The sequence below is a fragment of the Saccopteryx bilineata genome, chromosome 1, assembly GCF_036850765.1.
Source record: "Saccopteryx bilineata isolate mSacBil1 chromosome 1, mSacBil1_pri_phased_curated, whole genome shotgun sequence".
NCBI classification, from domain to species: Eukaryota; Metazoa; Chordata; class Mammalia; order Chiroptera; family Emballonuridae; genus Saccopteryx; species Saccopteryx bilineata.
The window spans coordinates 318,223,076-318,249,790 of NC_089490.1; the positions used below are offsets into that span (position 1 = coordinate 318,223,076).

General features: G+C 38.3%; 1 protein-coding gene and 1 pseudogene across 2 annotated transcripts in view; one reads left to right on the top strand and one right to left on the bottom strand.

Annotated features, from left to right (window-relative positions):
* CFAP300 (cilia and flagella associated protein 300) overlaps positions 1–26,098 on the bottom strand; it is a 32,431-nt gene extending 6,333 nt beyond the window's left edge. Inside the window, exons 1-6 of one of the 2 annotated variants that reach the window (XM_066247943.1) lie at positions 25,941–26,098; positions 24,772–25,589; positions 24,488–24,569; positions 11,328–11,400; positions 4,421–4,587; positions 651–823 (exon numbers count right to left, since the gene is read on the bottom strand). In XM_066247943.1, coding sequence (XP_066104040.1) covers positions 651–823; positions 4,421–4,587; positions 11,328–11,400; positions 24,488–24,569; positions 24,772–24,881 — 605 coding nt within the window. In that variant the 5' untranslated portion in view covers positions 24,882–25,589; positions 25,941–26,098. Of the gene's footprint in view, positions 1–650; positions 824–4,420; positions 4,588–11,327; positions 11,401–24,487; positions 24,570–24,771 lie in introns of both variants that reach the window. The other variant, XM_066247934.1, reaches the window with a different exon arrangement.
* On the top strand, positions 14,912–20,629 carry LOC136316143 (NADH dehydrogenase [ubiquinone] 1 beta subcomplex subunit 8, mitochondrial pseudogene; annotated as a pseudogene).
* Positions 26,099–26,715: the final 617 nt, after the last annotated feature.

The following is a 26,715-nucleotide window of genomic DNA, read 5'->3' on the forward strand; positions in this document are numbered from 1 at the left end:
CTCTGGCTTGGCAGCAGCCCCCTGGGTCAAGGCACATATGAGAAAGCAATCAATTAACAAATAAGGTGCCACAAGTATGAGTTGATGCTTCTCTTCTCTCTCCATTCCTATCTGTCGGTCCCTCTCTTTCTCTTATTCTCTCTCACTAAAAAATAAAATAAAATAAAAATTTAAAAAGTTACCCCCTAGTAGAATACCTTAAACAAACTGGGATACGGCATTAGTTTGAAAAGTAAAGATTACATACCTACATGAAAATTCTTCCATCTCTGTAGAACAAAAGTAATTTTTTTCTCTTTTTTTATTTTTTAAACTATTAGCCAAGCAAATTCAAATACCCTGAGAGATCTCATGTTCTCTTGAAATTTAAAGGAGGTCTGGGGTAAAAAAGGAAGATGGCAGTTGCTAATGAGGAAACAAGGAGAGGCAGATGAAGAATGAGGGGACTGGGCACTAAAAGAGGGTCAAGGAAATCTATAGATATTTCATAGCCTAGAAGAGGAAGAGCCTATGATAAGGGGGTCATGATAATGCTATTTTTATACACTTTGGTTGCTAACAGGACCACAAACAGATTCCAGGTAATCCACCATTGATAAACACATAATTTACTCTATTAACCAGAGGTTTACATTTGTAATCTAGGTTACCTCACAAGATCCTTATAGATAAGCTTTGTTGTTTCCAGATATGGATTAAGCACATCCTCATATTGACAAAGGGCTCCACCAAGGCAAAGATGTTTGAAAAGACAAAACAGGAACTCTTCTCTATCTGGTTGGCTGAATATTTCATATTTTTCTGAGTCTTCTACTAGCAAAACCTATGTAAGATGATAAAATTCTTCTTAATGTAACATAATACAAGGTTCTAATTTTTATTTTTTTTGAAAGTTTCGACTTACATATCTTAAGATAATCTTAGTGCTGCTTTAATAACCAATGCTGAGGTAACTTAAGAAAGGGATTTGTGAGACCGGTAGCACTTATTTTCATCCCATTTCATCATTAGGTACTGACCTTCAATGAAAGAAAGAAATCTAAAGCTAAGCCTTTTCTTCTACTTTATTTCTTAGCTATAGTTTATATTTTAAGTAGTTGTTTTAGTGCTGTTGCAATTTAGTGCTGAGTCAACTTAAATCTTATTTGGAAACAATAGGAACACAAATAAATGAAAAAAATCTCTCCATTGCATTAGGTCTGTAACCTTTGCTTTTATGGGGGCCAAACACAGTGGTCCTTTTCTAAGTCCTCTTACCTTACAGTGTTTGGATCACTACTTTCCTTAACCTCCAGTTACTCTATTTTGAACTATTCAGGTAATTAGAGCCCCATAACCACCTCTCCTTTTCCTGCTCTCCTTTAATAATATCACCTTACACATCACCAATGTACATTGACCTTTTCTGTCTTGAGACCTTGCTTCCACTTTCAGAAAATAGTTTGACTAGGTCTGATGGAGGGGATTTTCTTATACCATTGGGCAGTACAGATAATTAATTGATTTGTTGACAAGGTGATGAATGTATGTTAAAACATATATTCTTTTATTAAATTATTTATATCTTACCTACTTAAAAAAAGTGTAATAGCTGGCAATATAAAATAAGATAAAAATAATAAAAGACAAAAAACTGTTAACCAAGAAATAAAGTGGGAAGAGGAAATAAATACAATAAGGAACTCTAAATGGAGAAAAGCTATAAAAATTGTACAGATACATTTTACCCTGATCTTGAGTGAAAATCCATCACAAGGTCACTACATGAGGTATTTTAAAAAATAATAAACTCTATGGTGTTGTCTATATAGTTTACTTATAATGACTTGATGAAAGCCAAAGACACTTATAGTGAAAGATAGGTAAGGGGAAGCGGTCCATAGTTTCCCTCTCTCTGGGTGTGCCACTTGCACATCTCCTTTTTCTCCCTCCCTTCCCCTCTGTACGGAATGATATGATACTAAAGTCCAAGTCTGTAGCTGCCTAAAGATCTGGCTTACTACAAGGGTGTGACTGAGCCCTTAAGAATGAATACTTTAAATATGTAATGACAGAAGATGATTTGACTTTTGGTGGTAGGCACGCAATGCAAATGCAACATATAGATCATATATTATAGAAGGGTACTCTTAAAACCTATATAGTCTTATTAAACAATGTCTCTCCAATAAGTTTACTTTATAAAAATAAACAGTTAACATATTCCTTATGAGCATTCTCATATATTGAATTGATTAGGCTGTGTAACTTACAAATTAAAATAATTAGAAAAAGTTTTTGGAATGAATGTTAAAACAATAATATTCTACAGTTGCTCTCACTCTCCATTCACATACAGATCTGTTCAGTTGTATGGCTAATGAGCTGAACTTCTGAGCCACGGTCAGGAAGGAGGTTATTATTATCAGTACTTATGTTACTCACTGTGCCAACAGAATTTGCATTGCTGCACAGTGGGGACCCTTTTTATTTCAGGCCAAATCTGGAAGATATTTATTTTTCAGCCAGAAAGCAACCAAGTTAAACATTCCCTGTTGCCACAGAGTAGCCAAGAACACAAGAGCAAAAAATACAGGCAACTTATAGAAAAACACTGAGTCCCAGCACTTCCTAAATAGAAGTGCTATTCATGGCATAAATAAGACAGGCCACCGCAGGCAGTTTTCAGAGTATACTTTGTTGGAAGGCAAATCCTCCTTTTAAAAAGTCCATTGCCGAGGCTCTCTCTGTAGAAGTGTTGATGAACTCTCCAAAATTAGGGGTAAGGACTTTGACACAAATAGATTAAGAATGCCAATACAGATCTGAGACAAAGAGCTGAGATTAGACATACCTCAAAGGAGAAAAACCCAGACTAGATCAAATACTTTCTGAATGATAATTTCTAATCCTTGTTAAGGAGCAGACATTAATATCAGATTTCCCACTGTATATTTACATTATCTTGTTGTACATAAATATATTATACTTCACCTAAGACCAAACTATATATAGTCTCATTCAATTGGGTAAATTTGGTTATTCTTAATTAGTTTATTTTATTTTCTCAAACTAAGAGTTCTTTTAGGTATTGTACTAGTGTAGATCAATGTATAGACTAGCTGGATTCTTCCTGGTCTCCTACAGACAAGATTGCTATGTCTGTTATGGTGTCAGTAGCTTCTATCTGGATTTGCAAGACATTAAACTTGTACATCTCCCTTCTCACTTAATGCAGAATGCTAACAGTAATTAGTAGTAGTTGTTAATATTATCAAAAGCTTACTAAGTGCTATATATAGTGCTATGCACTTTAAGTGCATTATCTCACATAATTCTTACACTATTCCCATTTTATAGAGAAAGAAACTGAGGCTTAGAAAGAGGTTAAATATCAGTTATTAAGTGGAAGAGCCTGGATTTGAACCTATGTATATTTGATAACAAAGCCCTAAATTGTTATCACTTTGTAAATACTCTTTCTCAATAATCAAAATAATGATAATACTATTTTAAAAACATTTTATACTTTTTCCCCCCCTTTTAAAAGACTTGATTCATTTCAGAAAGAGAAAGAGAAGCAGGAAGCATCCACTCTCCTATGTGCCTTGACCAGGTAAGCCCAAGGTTTCAAATCAGTGACTTCAACATTCTAGGTCAATGCTTTATCCACTGTGCCACCACAGGTCAGGCACATTTCATACTTTTTAAAAAGTGCACTTAAATGCTTTTTCCACTCATTTTCTCAATGATTTCGGGAAGAAGATAGAACGGACATTTCAATCTCCATGTTGTACAGGAAAAATCTTGAGGCTCAAGATATTGAATGATTTGCATATGGTTATTATTGTCTTGTAAATAATAACTCAGAAATTAGATAAATAATCTATGACTTCTGATTTCAAATTCAGTAACCCTCTCACTAAAACAAAAATTAACATTAAATAATATGGCTTTTTTGATTTCAGTGATGAGATAAAAAGATTCTTTTACTCCAGGTATGTTTTCAAATACTCATTTGCTATGTTAAGAGCCCCACATTGAAGAAAAATAGCTATCAATTACATAGAACAGGGTTTCTCTACGTTAGCACTATTGGCATTTGGGCCAGATAACTACGTTCTGAGGGGCTGTCCTGTGTATTGTGTGATGTTTAGCAGCATTCTGGACTTCAATCCATTAAATGTCAGTAGCACCTGTTTGAGAACCACTAAAATACACAAATAATTAAGTTGACAGTAAAAGTCTTATCCAAAAAGAAACATACCAATGTAATGATTATTACTGATCATTATTCATTGATAAAGGGTATTTTAAGGGTTTTAGACAGGTAAAAGTTAGAAAAATAGAAAAAAAGAGAAAAAAATAGACAGGTAAAGTTATTGACATAAAGCATTTCCCGAAATAAACTTCTATTGTGAAATTTTAAAATTGTCCTTACCTTTCGTAACTCATCAGAAATAAGAAAAGGATCACAAAAAGAATCTAAACACTTAACAATATGTCCACTTTCTCGTACAATATCTTCACTGTATAACCGTTTAAAAAATGACATTGAAAGCTGTGTGCAAGGAATGTTTATAGCTTCGATTTTTTTCACTTCAGTTCCTGAAAAAAGACATTTTATAGACATATAAAAATTTAGCATTCTCAGTTATTTCCAAAACAAGTATTACTATGCAGAGGTTCAAAATAATGAAATTTGACACATTTTGATATATTTAAATAGTATATTAGTTTAGGGATTTTATTAAATTCTTTTTTTAATGTTTATTTTACTAATTTTAGAGAGAGAGGATAGGGAGAAAGAGAGAGAAAGAGAGAGAGACAGGAATATCAATCTATTTTATGTTCCTGTATGTACCTTGACCCGGATTGAACTGCAGCCTCTGTGCTACGGGATAGTGAGCTAACCAACCGGGCAATACAGCCAGGGTAATTTTTTTAAAATTGATTTTTTAGAGAGAGGAAGGGAGAGAGCAAGATAGAGATAGGAACATCGATCTGTTCCTGTATGTGCCCTGACCCGGAATCACACTGGCAACCTCTGTGTTTTGGGATGATGCTCTAGCTAACCAACCAACAGGAATATTAAATTCTTATTTTGCAACTTTAAAAGTTTTTATTTATCATTAAAAGTTTACAACAAAATTTCATCATTTCAAGCCTAGATGAAGCATATGTAAAGTAGTAAGTGCTTTAAAATAAAATAATTTTTTGCATAGCAAGGGCTTCTTAGATTAGTTTTAAAGCATATATCAGAATTGCCTATAAAAGCACAGGAATTAATTTATACAATTTTGGATTTGTATTATGCTTAATGCACATTAAAAAATTTTAATTAACTAATGGGTATTTCTAAAGTCCTTGAGGGTATCTTGAAAATGTTCCTTTCCACTTAAAATTTTCTTCATTGTGATCTCACTTACAGTGTTTATTGACCAAAAAAAAAGCTTTTTCTTTTTAAGGTAAATTTCAAACCAGGCCTTAATCACGAGTTTGGGATTAGAGAAATTTGAATTCATAGTGCTTTGTCTAGTTTTCCTTTGTAGTACTCGTTCTTCCCCCTCCCCACCAATTTCCTGATGTATTTTCCATTACTAGAAGTTCTATTAATTTTAGAAATACATAAATATTAAAATGAATATTTTTATTATTGCCCCAGTGAATCACATGGTCAATTTTTTTTTATGGACACATGTAGTATACACATGCTCTCACTCAGATATAGAAAGGTGGCATTCTTCTTCCTCAAACTTTTAGGGAGATTACAGACAGAGGTGTGGTGGTCCTTGGTGTGTCCTCTCCCAGCACTTTTGCCAGACTTTTACTGAGAAGTTGCTTGATATTCAGAGAAGTAATGTTGGCGATTATTTATACTTCTTCCCTCTAGCTATACATCCAGAGTTCTGCTAGAACTTGAGCTGGGCTAGCGTAAAGGAAGAAGGATTTCCAGAGCCAGAAATTGTATACGCTTCAGTAATTTTGAAAGCAATGCTGCTAAGAAAAGCTCTGGTTTGGAGGTAAAGATCTTCTGGAGAGATTAAAAGGAAAAGATCACAGAAAACGATGAGTAGGTCTAAGCAGTATTAGAAAACCAAAGAACAAGAGCAGTGGAGAGCAAGATACTCTTCAAAGATGGGTTGGTGGCCACAGATTGAAGGACTATCACTGGGCAACTTGCCATTTTAACAAATGTACACAAACTCTGATTTAAGGAGTGACAGGAGGGTTTGGATAGTGAGAAAAGGTAATTAAATATAAACTACTTAATCTGAAGCATAGAAATAGCATTTACTATGGACTGAATTATGTCCCTATAAACATAATCAAATGTCAAAATGACCTGGAGATGTTTTCTCTGAATCTATGTACTCTAATTGATCATTGTCACCCTGTTAAAATTAATTGCCTAAAAAAAATTTTAACATTTTAAAGCCCTAACTACCAAAGTAATGGTATTTGGACATGGGCCCTTAGGAAATAATTAGGGTTAGATAAAGTCATGGGGTTAGAAGTTCAACATATGGATTTTAAAGGGACATGATTCAGTTCATAGCATTCTGCCCTGGACCCCAAAATTCATGTCCTTCTCATAGGGAAAATACATTTATTCTGCCCTTACAGTACCAAAGGTCTTAATCACCCCAGCATCAACTTTAAAGTCTAAAAGTGATTCATCCTGCGCCAAAATTCCTCTCCAGCTATGAACTGGTAAAATCAGACAGTTATGTGCTTCCAAAATACAATGGTGAGACAGGCATAGAGATAGACCTTTCCATTCCGAAAGGGAGAAATAGGAAAGAAGGAAGGAATGATGGTTCCAAGCAAGCCTAAAATTTATCAAGGCAAATTCCATTAGATGTTAAGCCCCAAGAATAATCCTTTTTGGTTCAATGCAGTGCATTCCAGATACACCAGGGCAGGGGCCACACCTCTGTGCTTCTCTCCTCCAGGCTCAGTGTTGTTCAGACTGAGGAGGTGGCCCCAATAATTTCTGAATTGCATTCTCAGTTCTCTTTTCTTGAAAAATAGAGCATGTTTGCAGCCACATGGTTCTAAGGTATGTTCCTCTAGGATTTAAGATGTTTGACAGACTTTATTTCATCTCATTTTTTTCTGCTCCTTTTAGTTCAAACTGCAGTGTCTTTGAAGGTACAATCCCCATCTCTATTCCTGGCTTCTGTTGAAATGGTTAAGTCCATAACTTGAATCCATGATTTCTTTATCAATTGGTAGCTCAGCCACACTCTTAGTGTTATCTTTAGAATGAGTTTTCTCATATTTTTACGATATGGATATGCTGAGAATTTTCCAATCTTCAATTTCTGTTTCCTTTTTGCTTAACAATTCCTTGTTCAATTTATCTTTTTCATATGTTATTATAAGCATTCTGGAGGAATTAAGCTGCTCCTTTGACACATTGCTTAGACGGCTCCTCAGTTAAATATCCAATTTTATCACTTTAAATTCTACCTTCCACAAAATACTACAACAGCTCTACCAACTTCTCTGCCATTTTAGGCTAAGGATTGCCTTTCCACCCATTTCCAATAAAATGTTCCTCATTTCCACAAGAAACCTCATTAGGATCAACCTTTAAATTCGTATTTCCAGCATTCACCTCAAAACTCGTCCAGCCTATACCCATTTCCATTACAGTTTCAAAGCTACTTGCACATTTTTAGGTATTTGTTATAGCAGCACTCCATTTCCAAAATTCGTAGTTAGATCCGGCTGTGTACAGCCAGTAGTTGCGGCCATCACAGCCCATGCACGTGCAGGTTCTCATTGATTTCGGAGAAATTAGATAAAGAAACTGGAGCCAAAAACTGGTGGGCCATCCCTTTATTCTAGCCTTGCAACCGGCCAGCAAGTAAAAACAAACACATGGGGCTCCAAAACCCACTCACACATTCTCAGGTTCTACAACCAGGAGAATCTTGTCTGGTTTTTCCTAGAATCAAAACCCCCTTACCAGTTTTCAGCTTCACTGTTTCTCTACCGTCTGTCTGAAGTCAATGAGAACCTGCACATGCGTGGCTGTGACTACTAGCCATACAAACTGCTATCACAAAATACCATAGACTGGGTGGTATAAACAACAGACATTTATTTCTTACAGTTTTTGAGGCCCGGAAGCCCAAGATGAAGAAGCTGGCTGATTTGATTCCTGGTGAAGACTTTTTTTTTGGTTTGCAGATAACTGTCTTCTATCTGTGTCCACACATTGCAGAGTGCTCTGCTATTTTCTCTTCTTCTTATAAGGACACTATTCCCATCATGAGGGTCCCCCAAGATCTCAAATAAACCTAATTATCTCCTAAAGGCCTTATTTCCAAATACCATCATATTGAAGGCTTCAATGTAAAAATTTTGGAGGGATACAATTTAGCACATGCTAACTATAATATAGGAATTTGACTGATTATGTCTGTAGCATTTATTAGATATATAATGTATCACTATGATCATACAGAAAGTTAAAACTGTATTTCTCCCCCTTGATACTAGCATTATAATATACTGGGTGTTTTATTTTTATTTTGTGTCTAAGTTGGTGCTTTCCTGGCAACCTCATTAATGTGGAAGTGGCAGAGGCAGGATGGTGCAGTGGTCAAGGTCTTAAATTCCAGAGTCTGGATCTGAATCTTAACTCTACCCAGCCAGCTGTGTAAAACTATGCAAATTACTTAGCTCATGCCTCTCACTCCTCATTTGTGAAATGGATCTATAATACCTCTCAGAGTTGTTTTGAGAATAATATATATAATGCTGTTAGCTAAGCACATAGCAAGCACCCATTATAGTATGTAAATTAAAAAATGGCAAGGCATGTAACAAAGGCAGCTGGCTGAGAGGATGAAGCAGCACTGACAACAGCAGCAGCAGCGCAATTGGTAGTGGGGGAGGCTCCCTCTCACTCCCTTTAACATTGGTTCACTTGCTAGAAGAATGTTCTTTATCTCATTTTAAAAAGCTGTTTCTTCATTTATCAAGGCCCCCTGTAAGGCCAGTAGTTAAAGGTCGCTGTCACAGCCAGGTATATGCAGGTTCTCAATGAACTCGGACACATGGTAGAAAAACAGTGGAGCCGAAAACTGGTGGGCCATTCCTTTTATTGTAGCCTCGCACCTGGCTGGTGAGTAAAAAAACACACAGGGCTCTAAAACCCACTCACACGTTCTCCGTTTCCACAACCAGGAGAATCTTTTCCGGGTTTTCCTAGAATCAAAGCCCCTGCCTCCCCTCCACCAGCTCAGTCCCCTCTGGTTCCCCATCTCCTTATCTCTGCACAAACTATCTTCTTCTTCAGCACCCTGCCATCCTGGCTGCTTCTCTGCAAAAATAGCCTCTGGCCTCCTCCTTCTTTACAAACTTTTCTTAAAATTTTTTGGCGCAAAAAACCCTCCTCCAGCACACATTAGCATAACAAAGCCCCTTCCCAAGCAGGAAGGTAATTAGCCGTTTCACTTGGGCAGCGGCCGTTTTTAACAATAAAAGTGAGCAAAATCAAATAACACAAATTTTACAAACTTATTTGCCCAACACCCCCAGAGTAAAATTAGAGAGATGATGACTATATTTCAGAGGAAGGAAAGTAAGTAGGGGGAGATAAAAACAAGCTAATTGAAGAATACTAGCAATCCACTGGAAATGTCTGCTTCTGAAATGAGTGCTATGAGAATCTTCTTCACTATTTTTCAAGGTATTTCTAATTGATTCTGTCAGCACATGGAGAGTTTTAGAATCTCTCTTTTGGCAATGCCTTTTTTTAAAAAATAGAAAAAAGTGTTTTCTGAAGTATGTACCAATACGAGGGAGGATTGAATACTTTTTTTAATGAACCTTATTTTTTGTAAATGAGTTGACTGGTTACTGCAAACATGCTTTATAAACACTGTGATACCTGGCTCTGATTATTTCCTTTTGAAGATTTTGAAGTGGTAAATATATTTGCTCAGTTTAACTTTGTAAGTAGTCTGAAGATCATGCTGTACCAGCTTTTTACTCTATAAATTTTGCAGTACCCTTTAGCCAAAAGCAATAAAATCTGACCTAGTAAGTTTAACATCATGAACTGTTTGTAATCTTGTTTTTGACTAATACTAAGAAAAGTTATTTTTGTGCAAGGCTACTAGAATTCCATAAAATGCAATGTAAGAATTCACCAAAACAACCCCATCCAATTTAAAATCAACTTGCTTTTTCTTGAGTACAAATTCACATTACCAGCCAGATTTCCCTTCTAAATGGAATGATGATTGTTAAGAGGCTTCAATCCAAAATTTAAAATATAATTTTTGTGTACAAATTGATGGTTGGCTATTGGGAGGCGGTTTAGGGGGTAGTAAAAAGGTGAAGGGATTAGGAAGTACAAACTGCTAATTATAAAGCAGTCATGGGGATGTCAAGTACAGCTTTGGAAATATGGTCAATAATACTGTCGTAACTGTGCGGTGTCCCATGGGTATCAGACATATCAAGGTGATCACTTCATAAGTTATACGAATGTCTAATCACAGAGATTTATACCTGAAACTAAAATAATATTGTATGTCAACTGTAATTTAAAAAATAAAAATAAAATAGAAATTTAAAAAATATACATTGTTCATGTTTTTGTTTTCAAAATTTCAAAAACTCTATTAATATGCTGATTTATCCCTTGACCTGAGAGTCATTTAGAAATTTGAGTGTTTCTAAGTGTTTGTGTAATTTTCTTTAAAGATTTCTAGCTGTGTTTCAATGTGCCATAAAAACATTAGCCATACAAAGTTCTCCTTTTGAGAATTTAAGACACCTCCAAAATTTAATATATTACTGTTTCTAAATTAAATTCACTGTGGTTACAGGTATTACTGTTTTTTAAAGAATGTTCCATAGTGGCTGTTCCTATCAGAAATCCACTCCTCTGCCCCAAGCATCCTCAAATCAGGGGACTTTTTCTTACCAGACCCCTGCCCTTTGTGGAGCACTGGCCACTTCCCTCCTTTTGCTCCCTCTGCTATGGTAGCACCTGTGATACATTACTACACAGATTTTTTTGCATAATGAGTTCTCTGAGTACAGGTCTTCTCTTATTCACCCTAATGTCCTCTGTATCTGGCACAGTTCATAAAAGGCACAAAAGAAATACTAAATTGATGAAAAAAGAAAGACTGCTCTCATGTGCTAAGCCAGGAGAACAGTGCAGGGCAGGCCTGGCACAGCTGACTATACTCGACCTTGATGTTACCAAACAAATGACTATTCACAATTAGTATTTTAATAAATATTCCTCAGGAAAAAATTTTGTTATAATAATAAAATACTCATCTGAAAAGATAAAAATATATTTTATTTACCTAACGTAATCCACTGTCCAGAATCTGAAAGTATCTTCAAATTGGGAATAACATTTGGGTCTTTGAAAAAAGCCTAAAATACAAATTTGAGGAAAATAAGTTAGATACTTTATTATAAATTATAATAAAAATTAACTTCTAAAATAACTATAGTAAAATCTCATTTAATTTAATTGGGGAAAAACAACTTTAAATTGGCAAAATATCTAAGTAATAAGTGCTTTATAAAGAAATGTTTTGTTACCTTCAAGTTGTAACAGTCTGAACAACACTGTATGTCAAAGTATAGATATCTTTGACACTTAAAAAAATGATTTACAGTAAAAAGGAGGTCATATAATGTTTGAAATTTTTTGTTTTCCTTCAGTCTTGTTTTCCCAATTAATTGTCTTGATAATTACCACCACCAATCACCAACTACATCTAAATTTAAAAGTGACTATCAATTTAATGCTATCCAGGGAGACCACAGATAAGCCATAGATTTAACTTTGTAAAAATGAAAATTTTCTATATGGCAAAAGAAAATAAAGTAGGCAAGAGTTTTAGTTTCAAGCACCAGAAGCTGACTCTGGCTGAAAAGATCAGAAGAGACACTTAATAAAGTATCTCAGGCAGTCCACATACTTTTCAGGAGGTGGAGAGAGTCAGCTAAAGGCTGTGCCCTGAGAACAATCCAAAATCATATACAGAATTGCCAAGATGAAGAAACAGTCATCCTTCCTGCAGTCCCACCAAGCACTAAAGGAAGGTGTCACCATGTGTTCTCCTTACTAAGGCCACTGCCGGGCCAGGACTGCCCTGCCTGGAAACTTGATGCCTCTGCCATTACTTCTGCTGTAAAATGGATTCTCTGTGCATTGCTTCGCTTCAGTTGCTCAAATCTCAGGCCTGCACTGATAAGGCTGATGGGCAAACCTGAACCCTAGGATTATGCTCTGAGTTCAAAGGAGGCAACAAATATTTTGGGTTCTTCTTTGCACTTCCTAAAAATAAAATTACCCCCAAATCACATATATGTTTAAAAGGTGCTGAGCATTCCTGACCAGGCAATGGCACTGTGGATAGAGTATTGACCTGAGGTGCTGAGGACCCACGTTTGAAACCCTGAGGTCACTGGCTTGACTGTGGGCTCACCAGCTTGAGCAGGGGTTGCTGGCTTGAGTGTGGGTCATAAACATGACCCCATAATCACTAGCTTGAGTCCAAAGGTTGCTGGATTGAAGCCCAAGGCCATTGGCTTGAACCCAAGGTTGCTGGCTTGAGCAAGGGATCACTGGCTCAGCTGGAGCCCCCTGGTCAAAGCATGTATGAGAAAGTAATAAAATCAATGAACAACTAAAGTGCAGCAATGGGTTGATGCTTCTCATCTCTCTCCCTTCCTGTCTGTTTATCCCTGTCTCTCCATCTCTCTCTAAAAAGAAAAAAGAAAAAAAAAAGGTGCTAGTCAGTAAAAATTGATGTTGACGATGAGCAATAAAAGAAAAGCAACAGATTTTGCAACAAACGTTTGCAACAAATATGATTTTTTTAAAAATGGGCTGACATCCCTGATGACTAAGATTTTTTTTTTTTTAATTTTATTTATTCATTTTTAGAGAGGAGAGAGAGCGAGGGAGAGAGACAGAGAGAGAGAAGGGGGGAGGAGCTGGAAGCATCAACTCCCATATGTGCCTTGACCAGGCAAGCCCAGGGCCTCAAACCGGTGACCTCAGCATTTCCAGGTTGACACTTTATCCACTGTGCCACCACAGGTCAGGCAAATGATGACTAAGATTTTTAAAAGCCTGATTTAAACAAGACCAAAGGATATAAAAATCATATAAAAATACAAATAGCCAAAAAACTTATGAAAATATACTCACCAAGAGCAGTGAGCAAAATGAAAATAAAAGCCAGAAGATATCACTTTTACCCATTACATTGGCAAGATTTAAAGATTGGTGACTTTGGCAAAAGTACCAGGAAATATGCACTCTCGCACACTGCTGATGGAAGTATGAATTTTTACAACCTTTTGGGAAGTAAATGGATATTAATCAGAACATGAATATCTTATGATCCAACAAATCCCATTTTTGGTTTTATGTCCTGCAGAAACAAAATCACCAATAATAGATTAAGATTTATGTATAAGAAAATTTTTATAGTATTATTTGCATTGTCAAAACTTGGAAACAGATTCAATGTCTATGAATAGAAGAAAGGTGAACAAAATATAGTACATTTACACTAGTTAATGAATAGAATAGATTGCAAGCTCCACAGTAGTAGAAGCCTTGTTTTTCTTACTGCTACATTCCCAGGTTATAGAATAAGACCTGGCACTAGCAGTTACTCAATAAACATCTGCTGTATTGACTCTGAAGGAAAACCATAGCATTTTGAGTAGAAAAAGAGTAGTTTAAGAGTAATGTGTATGGAACCCTAAACCTAACCCTTCTCCTAACCCTGACCCTAACCCCTCTTTTAACATTAACTCTAATCCTAACCCTAAAGAAAAAGTAATGTGTATGATTAAAAAAAACGAACGAACAAGATATAGCCTCTATTTATATAATCATAAAGAAAAGCATGCTGACCTGTGGTGGCGCAGTGGATAAAGCGTCGACCTGGAAATGCTGAGGTCGCCAGTTCGAAACCCTGGGCTTGCCTGGTCAAGGCACATATGGGAGTTGATGCTTCCAGCTCCTCCCCCCTTCTCTCTGTCTCTCTCTCCTCTCTCTCCTTCCTCCCTCCCTCCCTCTCTCTCTGTCTCTCTCTCCTCTCTAAAAATGAATAAAATAAAAATTTAAAAAAAAATTAAAAAAAAAAAAAAGAAAAGCAAAGCATGGAGGAATACATACCAAAACTTAACAATAGTTACCTCAGAAGTGGTGGTCGTAGTGTTGTGGTAAGAGGGTGGGTGGAAAAGGTAGGGGATAGAATTAGATTGGGATAAAGATTATTGACTATAAGTTTTTCTTTGTGCTTACATTGTTGCAATAAATATCTCTTATTATGACATTCACGTCAAGCTTTCATCACTTTCTAAATAGCTTTATTTTTCTTTAAGGAGAGATAGAGACAGAAAGGGAGAGAGATGAAAATCATCAACTTGTAGTTGCTTCACTTTGGTTGTTACTGTTTCCCATATGTGTCTTGACTGGGGGGGCTCCAGCTGAGCCAGTAATCTCTTGTGCAAGCCAGTGACTTGGGCTCAAGCCAGCAACCTTGGGCTCAAGCCAGCAGCCATGATATCATATTGATGATCCCACACTCAAGCCAGCAACCCTGTGCTCAATCAAGCTGTTGAGCTTGCGCTCAAGCTGGATGAGCCTACGATCAAGTCAGTGACCTCGGGGTTTCAAACCTGGGACCTTAGCATTCCAGGCTGATGCTCTTATCCACTGCGCTACCAACAGTCAGGCCTAAATATACTGCTCACAAGATTTAGGGGATATTTCAAAATGAATATGAAGCAATATAGAAAAGAAGCATTTAATTTTTTTTATTAAATGAGAACATCAAAAATGACAAAAAGTTGTTCAATTATGCAAATGAGATGCAAAACCAACTTTTATTTCATTGATGAAAATGCACTATACAGAAGGCTGAAAGTAACTGGAGTCTGCACATTCCCTGATCCCCTAATTTTTGTCAGCAATGTAGCTTCTTGAAAGAGGAATCTATCAGTTTTACTTAGTTTCACTTCTCCGTTATTATTCTGTCTCTAGCTCCTGCTCCCATTACTCAACTAAAAGTACACAACTTAATTCCAAAATCAAATGGGTGCAGTACCTGACCTCATGGAGTTTACAGACTAAAAGTGGAGATATTAACTAACGTGCCTGAGTATTATGAAGAAGTGCAGGGTGCTATAGAACTAGGTAACACATTGCAGACAGATCATGGGAGTTCTCCTGTTTTCTGTTCTAAGGCTTGTTTTACAAAGTATCATACTTAAAAAAGATATTAGCTTGTAAGAACATGTAATAAATAACTGCAAAATGCAATGGGTATTTAATTTTAAAGTGTGCCTTTAACATTTATGTAAAACGTTTTTTGTACTCATTCAATAGAAACTTATCTGGCTACTGGGTAAAGCTAGCAATAAAACTACTGGTCTACAATGTGATAGTAGGTGGACCTAATCTAATGATGTTGGGAAGAAAGGTTAATGCAGAAAGAACATTTAGGTTTATATCAGAAAGGTGAGTAGCAGTTAGCTTAGCAAAGAAGCATACTGGTAAATGTTTAATAACGAAAACACCTCCCTCCCAAAAAGCCCTGATTTGTAGCATCTGCTGATTTCCATGGTGGACTCTAAGTTGCCAACAGTTCAGCAATCAGCAAACTAAACTGAAAATTTAGTAGTCAAGCTGTTCTGATCTTGCTCTAGCACGACACAGGAAAGATTATATATACTTTTTAAGGTAGAGAAAATGGCAAGTTTAAGGTCTGTAATGTGAGAAAGAAGGGGGGAGCCCATTCAAGGAAAGTAAAGAGATTCAACATGATCAGATTCCAAAGGGCAATAATGCTTAGATGAGGTTAGGGAGTTAAAGTAGATCTTGTAGGTCAAGTCAAAAACAATTTATTTTTTTTTATTTTTAAGATTTGACTTTTAAAGAAAGAGAAAGAGAAAGGGGGGAAGAGCAGGAAGCATCAACCTGCAGTAGTTGCTTCTTGTATGTGCCTTAACTGGGCAAACCTGGTGTTTCGAACTGGTGACCTCAGCCTTCCTGGTGAAAGCCCTATCCACTGTTAATTGAATTAATTGAAGGGCTATAGAGACTGGTTAGGAGGGATGGTGCTGCTGTAATCCAGGAAAATCTGATATTCACACCAGTCAAACCCATAGCAAATAAGGAAGTATGGAAGTAGAAGGAGTCAATGAATATGTAGGAGCAGAGACAAAGGAAGTCAGAGTCAAAGATAACACCTGGAAATTTTGCATGCATAAAATAGGCAGAATGAATGTCATTTAATGAGAAAGGGGACAGGGAAGAGGACCAGGTGTGTGGGGTGAAGATTAATACATTCAACCAGTATTTGTGAATGTCTACATTATGCCAGGCAAAACAAAGTCCCTGTTCCACTGGAGTTTACGTTTAGTGGTGGAGAATAAAGATAAACATGTTACAAGTATCATACATGCCCAAGTATAAAAAGTAATTTTCCCCTAAAATTATTCCTCACAAAAAAAGGAAGTTGCCTTGTAACTTTACAAAGTCTTTCAAAATAAAGTCTTTGTGCAACTATTTTAGTTTATATAACATACATGTTTGAAAGGTAACAAGCTAGAATTAACCTCAATCAACACTGGTTTTGAATGCTTTTTTGAGGTCTTCTGAAGAAATCAGTAGAAGGAGGAATTTTTCCTGGGAGGTATCAACTTACAAATACATTTAAGTATAGTAAATGGAAGTAGGCTAAGTGGCCTGCAGTTAAATGACCTGGAGCTAGTGGAAGTAAGTCTTCATAAATGTCCCTCAAATAAATCAATATAATAGTTATGTTATTGGGATTAAAATTATACATCTAAAGAATAAAAACAAAAAACAAACATAACAAACCCTACCTTAGTGTATGCAATTACTTTTTTGGGTTAGAGAATTTCTAGTGAGGTTTTCTAGAAAATTCTAGTGGGAATTTCTGTTATTTCAAATAACTTTAGGAAAACTGATATGCTTTGGAAAAATACTGGATGATTCATAAACTTATTACAGTGATAAGAAATACTGATGATAAAATGCATGTGAAGATTTGAATTAACTTGTTTCATAAAATGTGTTTAAAAAGTATTTCTAAATTAATGTTTTCTATGTAATTGTAATGTCTACTATATACTATTGTACATGTATGAAATAAAAGTAGATATTTGACTATATTATCTGTATGATACATTGCTTGTTTCTGATCCAATATCAATTCTTTCCTCTTCCTTAAGGAATCCCAATTCTATTTGGCACAGCCATGTGCTTAGCTAAAACTCTGCACTTTCTAGTCTCTGTGGGATGTGGCCATGGGATGTATGTAGAGTTTGGTCATGAAATATAAGAAGTGTTGTGCAGACCTTCAGGAGAGCTCTGTCAATTAAGGCTCTTCCTTGCAGTTTAGGTTGGAAGACTCCCCTCACTAACCTAGTCCCATGGTGATGGTGCCATCACTGTATACTGAGCCCAATGCTTTCTTGAGACTCAAAGTGAGATCTTCTATCCAATTACCAAGAATATTGCCACTTGGCTACACGTCATATTCAGCATGCCTAAACTGAACTTATTTTGTTTGCATTTTCTATGCATTTAATGGTATCATTTGCCACTCACCAATCAAATAAAAAACTTAGTCATCCTACATGTCCACCTCTGTCTTACTCTCAGTATTTTATCAGTCCTTCTGTATTGCCTTTTTCATAAAACACCTCTTCATGCCATTCCAGTGCTATTGTCTTTTAAAAAAATATTAACTTGGTGCTACTGTCTTAATTGAGAATATCACCATATACTGTTTGAAAGACAACAAGTTTCCAATTTGGTCTCACTACTTCCAGACTAGTCCTACCTTGCAATCCTCCACAGCTCTGCCTTACTGATCTCAGTAATTTACATTTTACTGTCTTGTTGAAAACCTTTCAGATACTCCTCATTAGCTAGATAAAGCTCAAACTCCTTTGCATGGCTCAAAGGGTCTTCTAAAATATTGTCCCACCCATCTGTCTAACATTGTCCCCCTACTTTGTCAACCTGACAAACTTCTTCACATCTTCCAAGTGACTTGTCTTTTGTAAACCCTCCTCTGACCACCTCAGTTAAAAGCAATCACTTTCTCTTTTGTGCCACCACAGTACCTTGGGCATATAATATGCCTGATGTCATTGCTCACTCTGCAATGCAATTTTTCCTCTCTTTAATTGTCTTGTTCATCTGTACAGACCTAGGAACTAAAGAAATGTTTGCTAGATGAATGTTTTCTTCCTTCTCTCCATCCATTTACTACCTCACCAATGAACTTTGGAACATAATTGTTTTTAAATAGAAAGGAAAAATCCAACATCTGGAATTCTAGTTTAAGCAATACCCTTTGTTCAGTTATAAAGTTTTACTGATTTTAGAGAGAGAGGAGAGAAAGGGGTGGTGGTGCGTGAAGTATCAACTCGGTTGCTTCATTCTAGTTGTTCATTGACTGGTTGTTGTATACGCTTGACCAGGCAAGCCCAGAGTTTCGAACCAGGGACCTCAGCACTTGAGGTTGATGCTTTATCCACTATGCCACCACAGGCAAGGCCAGTTATAAAGTTTTGTAGTAGAAATAACATGGATATTTAATTCAGAAGGCCTGGATTCACCATTTGCTGAGCATTCCTGCACAAGTTATTTACCCATTCTAAGCTTTAGTTTTCTCAGGTACAAAATGGGGATTGAAACACCAAACTTAACAGATTGTTATAAAGATTAGTGATACATGTATAAAAAGTGCTGAAATGAATCTGGCAAATAGGAGTCAATATTGTTATAGGTAAAGCACTTTGTAATTTAGTATACAAATCTTAACAATATGAGCCAGATACTTGTGTGATATATATATATATTTAATCTTCATAACAATTCTCCAGATATTCAGCATTATTTTCATATTCAAAAATATTTATGGGGCTTCTGGCCAAGATGGCAGCATAGGTAAATGTTGTACTCATGTATTTTCACAACATCAAAATTACAACTAAACTACAGAACAACCATTATTCAGAAATGCCTGGAACCTAGCAGAAAAGAAGTCCTACAACTAAGAATATAAAGAAGAAACTCCATGAGACTGGGAATCAAAAGTGGGGTAGATGAAGCAAAGGATCAAATCTGAGATTTGGAAGAAATGGAAGCAGAACACACCCAACCAGAAGAGAAAAAAAAAAAAGTTCAAAAAAAATGAGGACAGCATAAGGAGCCTCTGGGACAACTTCAAGAGTACCAAGAGTACCGACATTCATATCATGGGTGTACCAGAAGAAGAGAAAAAGCAAGAAATTGAAAACCTACATTAAAAAATGACAGAAAATTTCCCTTACCTGGTAAAGGAAAAAGATACACAAGCCCAGGAAGCACAGAGAGTCCCAAACAAGATGAACCCAAAAAGGCCCACACAAAGACAAATCATAATTAATATGCCAAAGGTTAAAGACAAAGAGAGAATCTTAAAAGCGGCAAGAGAAAAGCAGTTAGTTTCCTACAAGGAAGCTCCCATAAGATTGTTAGCTGATTTCTCAACAAAAACTTTCCAGGTCAGAGGGACTGGCAAGAAATTTTCAGAGTGATGAAAAGCAAGGATCTGCAACCAGGATTATTCTCTCCAGCAAAGCTATCATTTAGAATCAAAGAGCTTTCCCAACAAGAAAAAGCTAAAGGAGTTCATCACCACCAAACCAGTATACATAAAATGTTAAAGGGTCATTTTTAAGAAGAAAAATAATGATAAAAAATATGGATAATAATAAGCACGCAAAAGGTCAAGATGGCGGCGGCCGGGGCGGGGGTCCTGGGAGTCCGAATGCTGCAAAGGGCAGCCCGGAACATGGTGCTGCTGGGTGCACGGGCAGCCTCCCACATTACCAAGGATATGCTCCCTGGGCCCTATCCCAGGTCCCCAGAAGAAAGGGCTGCTGCCGCCAAGAAGTATAATATGCGAGTGGAAGAATACGAGCCCAGCCGTACCCGGATGATGGCATGGGGTATGGCGACTACCCAAAGCTCCCTGACCGCTCACAGCATGAGAGGGATCCATGGTATGACTGGGACCACCCAGAACTGAGGTTAAACTTTGGTGAACCGATTCACTGGGACCTAGATATGTATATCAGGAACCGTGTGGACACATCCCCTATGCCTGTTTCTTGGACTGTCATGTGTAAGCACCTCTTTGGTTTCGTGGCCTTCATGGTGTTCATGTTTTGGGTAGAGGAGACTTATCCCTCCGACCAGCCCGTGGGGCCAAAGCAGTATCCTTATAATGATCTCTACCTGGAACGAGGCGGTGATCCGTCCAAAGAACCTGAGCCTATGGTTCACTATGAAATCTGAGGCTTCATGGGCTCTGTGCCCCCTAACTGACTCCCTCATTCCTAGAGACTTAACGTTAAAGAAATCCCTAATAAAACTTAGTGCTGTGGTAAAAAAAAATATATGGATAATAAAATGGTGACAAATACATACCTACCAACAACTCCAACAACTGAATCTAAAAATCAACTTAAACAAGCAGAACAGAAACAGACTCATAAATACAGAGAATATTTTGATAGTTGCTGGGGGGAGGGGGGGTTAGATGGGTGAAAAAGGAGAAGGGATACAGAAGTACAAATTGGTAGTTCTAGAATAGTCATGGGGATAAAAAAGTACAGCACAGAAAATACAGTTAATAATATTGTAATAACTATGTATGGGGACAGATAGGTACCTGATATACTGGGATGATCACCTAGTAAGTTATATAATGTCTAATCACTGGGTTGTACTAGTGAAACTAATATAATACTGTGAACTGTAATTGAAAAGTAAAAAGTCAAAAATAATAATAATCTGCCTAGAAAACAAGGATTCTGAATTTTATCACAATAATTTCCTGTGTTTCAAGATGTCTTTATCAGGTCTTTGATTATTTAAGAAAACAGGCTTTTCTAGTAAAAGAGCTAAGTATTTTTTACAACTATATAACTTTCTGTATTTGTGGTTTAAGTCTTTGTCACTTTTTAAAATATATTTTTTAATTTTATTGATTTTTAGAGAGGGGAGAGGAGGGAGAAAAGAGTGGGGGGAAGCAAGAAGCATCAACTCATAGTAGTTACTTCCTATATGTGCCTTGATAAGGCAAGCCCATGGTTTTGAACTGGCGACTTTAGCATTCCAGGTTTGAACTGGCGATTTTAGCATTCCAGGTTGATGCTTTATGCGCTGTGCCACCACAGGTCAAGTGTCACTTTGTTTAAATGGATAACTAAGTATTGTTTTACAGCAGGGGTCCCCAAACTTTTTACACAGGGGGCCAGTTCGTCCCTCAGACCGTTGGAGGGCCGGACTATAAAAAAAACTATGAACAAATCCCTATGCACACTGCACATAACTTATTTTAAAGTAAAAAAACAAAACGGGAACAAATACAATATTTAAAATAAAGAACAAGTAAATTTCAATCAACAAACTGACCAGCATTTCAATGGGAACTATGGGCCTGCTTTTGGCTAATGAGATGGTCAATGTCCGGTTCCATATTTGTCACTGCTTGCCGTAACAAGTGATATGACGCGCTTCCGGAGCCGTGAAGCGTATGTCCCGCGTCACCTGAAGTAGTACTGTGAGTGACGCCTTACTTTGCGGTGCCACCACATACAGTACTCTCACTGACCACCAATGAAAGAGGTGCCCCTTCCGGAAGTGCGGTGGAGCCAGATAAATGGCCTCAGGGGGCCGCATGCGGCCCGTGGGCCGTAGTTTGGGGACCCCTATTTTTTTTTTTTTTTAAATCTTTTTTTTTTTTAATTTATTTTTTATTTTTTATTTATTCATTTTAGAGAGGAGAAGGACAGAGAGAGAGAGAGAGAGAGAGAGAGAGGAGAGACAGAGAGATAGAAGAGGGGAGGAACTGGAAGCATCAACTCCCATATGTGCCTTGACTAGGCAAGCCCAGGGTTTCGAACTGGCGACCTCAGCATTTCCAGGTCGACACTTTATCTACTGCGCCACCACAGGTCAGGCTGGGGACCCCTGTTTTACAGTAATCTATGATCCTATTCAATCAAGTATTTTAAATCTTTTGATACTTTAAACAAACAGCAAAAATCAAATTCAAAATATTTTCTTGACTTGGAATTCTTGGATCTTCCAAAGGGCCCCTGAAAAAAATTCTCAAAAGATCTGTTCTCCTTTGTTATGAGAGATATTACACTATTTAGGCTTATTTGATATACTAAATTATATGGGAAGCATTGTAAATAAGAAATGGTAATTTTTTAAGAGTATTTTTTTATGGAATTCCTGAACATTTGATATGTCTGGAATAATGCTATCTCATAATTTAAAAATGTTACTAAATCCCTTTTTAATTGTATTATAATGAATTCTCACTGGGTCTTTAAAAAAATAAAAAAAGTACTTATGCGTCAAGCATGTGATCATTTTGCAGAAAAGTAAATAGAGGCTGAGGTTAAGTTAACTTCCCCAATGTTACATAGCTTGTAAGTGGCACAGCTGAAATTTGGACAGCTAACTAGGGAACAAATTGAGAGGATCCAGGTTTTATAGGCCTTTAAGCTTATATAATTTTAGGGCCTCTATGAATACAAAAACATCTATTTTTTTAAAAGTTTAAAAACATATGATCATGTGACCATATTGGTAGAGTCTCTCAGAGTTCCCTGGAAGGGGCCACTGAGGGGCCCTGATTCTTCCCTACAGATTTAAAAGTGAGCATAACTCTGCTGATACCTTGATTTTGACTTCTGGCTTCCAAAACTGAGAAAATATATTTCTGTTGTATTAAGTCACCTATTTGTGATATTTTGCTACAGTCCTGAGAAATTAATACACCTTCACAGTAAATATTTTGGTTTATTAATCTGGCTATTATTTTCTTCACTGCACTCATCACTGTATATGAGATGATCTGATTTTTTTATTGGCAATGTTGCCACAGTCCTGTAAGATCCCTGAAAGCCAGGCTCCTGTCTGTCGTGTTCCGTCTTGCATCTTCAGCAGGACAGAATTTCTAGCACATGGTAGGCCCTCAGGAAGTGTTTGTGATGAGTGAATAAATCAATGCCTGAAGGACAAGAATGGCAAAGATAGTATCACAGAACCATAACAGTATTTAACATTTGACTGAGAAAAAACTCAGGAATTAAAATAATGTGACTGAATTTTAACGGACACCCCAGAACTTGTACTTTCAAGTGAGTTTTTCCCTCTTCAAAGCACTCACTTCTAGCTAAACACTTATTTTTCCTTTTTTGGAATTTCTCATTTGGAACTGCTCTTAGAGTCTGTTCTCATTAAGGTAGATTTGATTTTTGAGAAACAAGCAAAGGTAATCTGAGGCTAAGTCTAGTTTTAAACCTGATACTACTACTCAGAAATAAGGTGTGCCTATCAAAAATAGAGACTGATTTTCCAAAATTATAAGATCTCATGGAAGGATACTGAAGATGAGCTAATGTACGGTGATGGAAAACGTAAAAGTTTCTTCTTGACCTGTGGTAGCGCAGTGGATAAAGTGTCAACTTGGAGACACTGAGGTTGCCGATTCAAAAAAACCCTGGGCTTGCCTGGTCAAGGCACATATGGGAGTTGATGCTTCCTGTGTGGTGGCACAGTGGATAAAGCGTCGACCTGGAATGTTGAGGTCGCCGGTTCGAAACCCTGGGCTTGCCCCGTCAAGGCACATATGGGAGTTGATGCTTCCAGCTCCTCCCCCATCTCTCTCCTCTCTCTCTCTCTCTCTCTCTCTCTCTCCCCCCCCTCTCTCTCTCCTCTCTAAAATGAATAAATAAAATTAAAAAAAAGATGTAGTTCACACTGTTCCCCAATGTATAATTATCTCCCATGTCTCCCACTATTAAAAGAAAAAAAAAAAAGTTTCTTCTCAAATGTATCAGGCTGCCCGGAAAGGAGTGCCCATGCGGGTCACCAGGTCTGTGGATGCCAAGGGGAGGTCATGCCCCGTGTCTGCTTCTACAGAGAACCTCAAGAGATTGAAAAGAGCGGGTCACTGCTGAAAAGGTTGTGACCAAGGAGGGATTTCAGGGTGGATGGACTGCTCCGGCTCCCGAGTTCACTGCTGCCCAGCCTGAGGTCGCAGGCCGGTCCGAAGGCATGCAGCCCCTTGCCTGTCCAGCAGCTCCCCTGCCGCCGGGGCTGCGGCCCCCGCTGCTCAGGCCACTGACGGGGCAGGAACAACCCCAGTGGTTTTAGGCTCTTCTTCCACAAACTTATAAACAATGGAAATGAGGATGATGGAAAATAAAGTCTCTAAAAGTTGAAAAACAAAAGTTATCATTTGCACCTTCGGTTATTTTAAACTCCAAGAAAACGACGTCACTGAGTAATGGAGTGTCCAGAACAATTTACGCCAAAGTGGGAAAACTTCCACGCACCCCAGCAGAGACCCCCGGACTCTCCACGCCCCATACCAACCATAACGAACTCATCCTTGCGATAGGCCTGGAACACCTGGTCAAACCCGAACGCCTGGGCCTCGATTCTGCCCAGCATGGACCTGGAGCAGAGAAGGCAACACACGTCAGCTCAGCCCGGGGCTGGCACCTCCGAGGGCACGTTCGCCAGTCCCACCCGCGGAACCCACCCCGCCCCCGCGCGGGTGTCACTCTGCCCCGCGGCTTCACTCAGGATGGGGCCGCCCCAACTCCATCGCGGCCACGGCCAAGCGGCTCTTCTTTCCTTGCCCCTCGGCCTCTCACCACTGGCGGAGCCGGCTGCTGGTCTCCCGCGTGCTCAGAGACGGGAAGGTTTTCTGAGGCAGGTATCTGAAGTAATAGCCCCCCAATTTTCCCGGCTCCCCTGCCGCCATTGTAGCGCCGGCTGCGCCCAAGTGGGAGTCGTTTCCATAGAGACTTGGCGGCTCGCTGCCGTGGGGGCGGGGCCACGCGTCAATCCCAACCGGGTCGTGGGAAGAGGAAATCAGCCTCGGCTCTTCAGGGGGCTGGTGCCAGGCTCCTCCTGGGTCCCAGCCTTCGCCGTCTCCCACCAGGGCCTAGCGGTTCTGGTAAGAAGGGGTCTGGGACGAAGAAAAATTGCCAGTATATTGTAGAAATTAACTCTTAATAAATAATTACTGTATATGGGCTGATTTCTTAATCTCAAATGATGTAATCTTGTATTTATAGTTTTCCAAGTTTGATGACTCAAACATTTCCGAAGAAAAGTTATTCTGCATTATTTAGGTTTATCTATTTTGGAAGATGAATGTCCATGTGACTACTTGGGAAACGATTTTGTTTTACCATTAGGTTTTTTTGGGGTAAATTTACATCTGAAGGTTAAAGCAGTTTTTTCCATACACACTACGGTACAATATGCTGTTTAATAGGAACACATATTTCTTATTTTGTATTGGAAATTACCTTTTGTGTCTGTAATTCTTGTTCTTTCGTTCTGTTTGAGTGTTTCTGGCTTCAGAATGAGGGGATAGTTCTTTCCCATCTCTTTGCCAATTCCGTTTCCTTTCTCTTCAGTCCAACGGCTCTCAACCTGTGGGTCGCGACCCCAGTGGGGTCGCCTAAAGCCATCGGAAAATACATAATGCATATCAGGTATTTACATTCCGAATCATAACTGTAGCAAAATTACAGTTATGAAGTAGCCACCAAAATTATTTTTTCGTTTGAGGTCACCGCAACATGAGGAACTGTATTGCGGGGTCACGGCATTAGAAAGGTTGAGAACCACGGCTCTAGTCTTCAAGAACTGACCTTGATTATTCCTTAGCAACAGGAGAGCCAGCAAGAGAAACACACATGCAGAGGTTTTTTTTCCCTACTGTTGATCAGTACTCCACTGTATTACTATACCACAGTTTATCTTTTTGAGTTGTTTACCGATTGAGGGTATTCTAAAAGCAGCCACGAACCTTCAACCTTCGGTGATTTCTTTTGATTACGGTGACCAATTGTCCTTTAGGAAGATAGTCTTCCTTTTGTAAGTTCTGTCCTCCCTCGAAAAGTGTTCTCCTGTGTGTCCTCCTTTTTGATACTGGAAGACTAATCTGTAAATGTTCGTATTCGATCAACGCAGAGTTGATCCATTGCGTATGATGTGACGTATTTGTATTTGACATGATGATTCGTCAAGGATCAGTACGGTACCGCGAGACGCGATTATGAGACGCATGCGCTCCACACGGGAGACCTTGAAAGAGCGCATGCGCTCCGCAATGGAGACCTTCAGAGAGAGCGCGGGCGCGCACGCTCGCGATACACCGTGTATCGTGCAAATGGCTTTGTGTACTTCTTACTGAAACACGACCCAGCACATACGACCGTGATGGCGAACCTTTTTATAAAAACCGCCCACCTTTGCAGTGCTGGTCAACCTGGTCTTTCCTGCCCACTAGGTGGCGGTCTAGCTTTCATGGTGGGCGGTAGCGGAGCAACCAAAGGGTGCGCCGCGATTGGCGAACCTTTTTATAAAAACTGCCCGCTTTGGCAGTGCTGGTCAACCTGGTCCCTCCCGCCCACTAGGTGGCGGTCCAGCTTTCATGGTGGGCGGTAGCAGAGCAACCAAAGGGCACACCGTGATTGGCGAACCTTTTTATAAAAACTGCCCACTTTTGCATTGCTGGTCAACCTGGTCCCTCCCGCCCACTAGGTGGTGGTCCAGCTTTCATGGTGGGCGGTAGCGGAGCA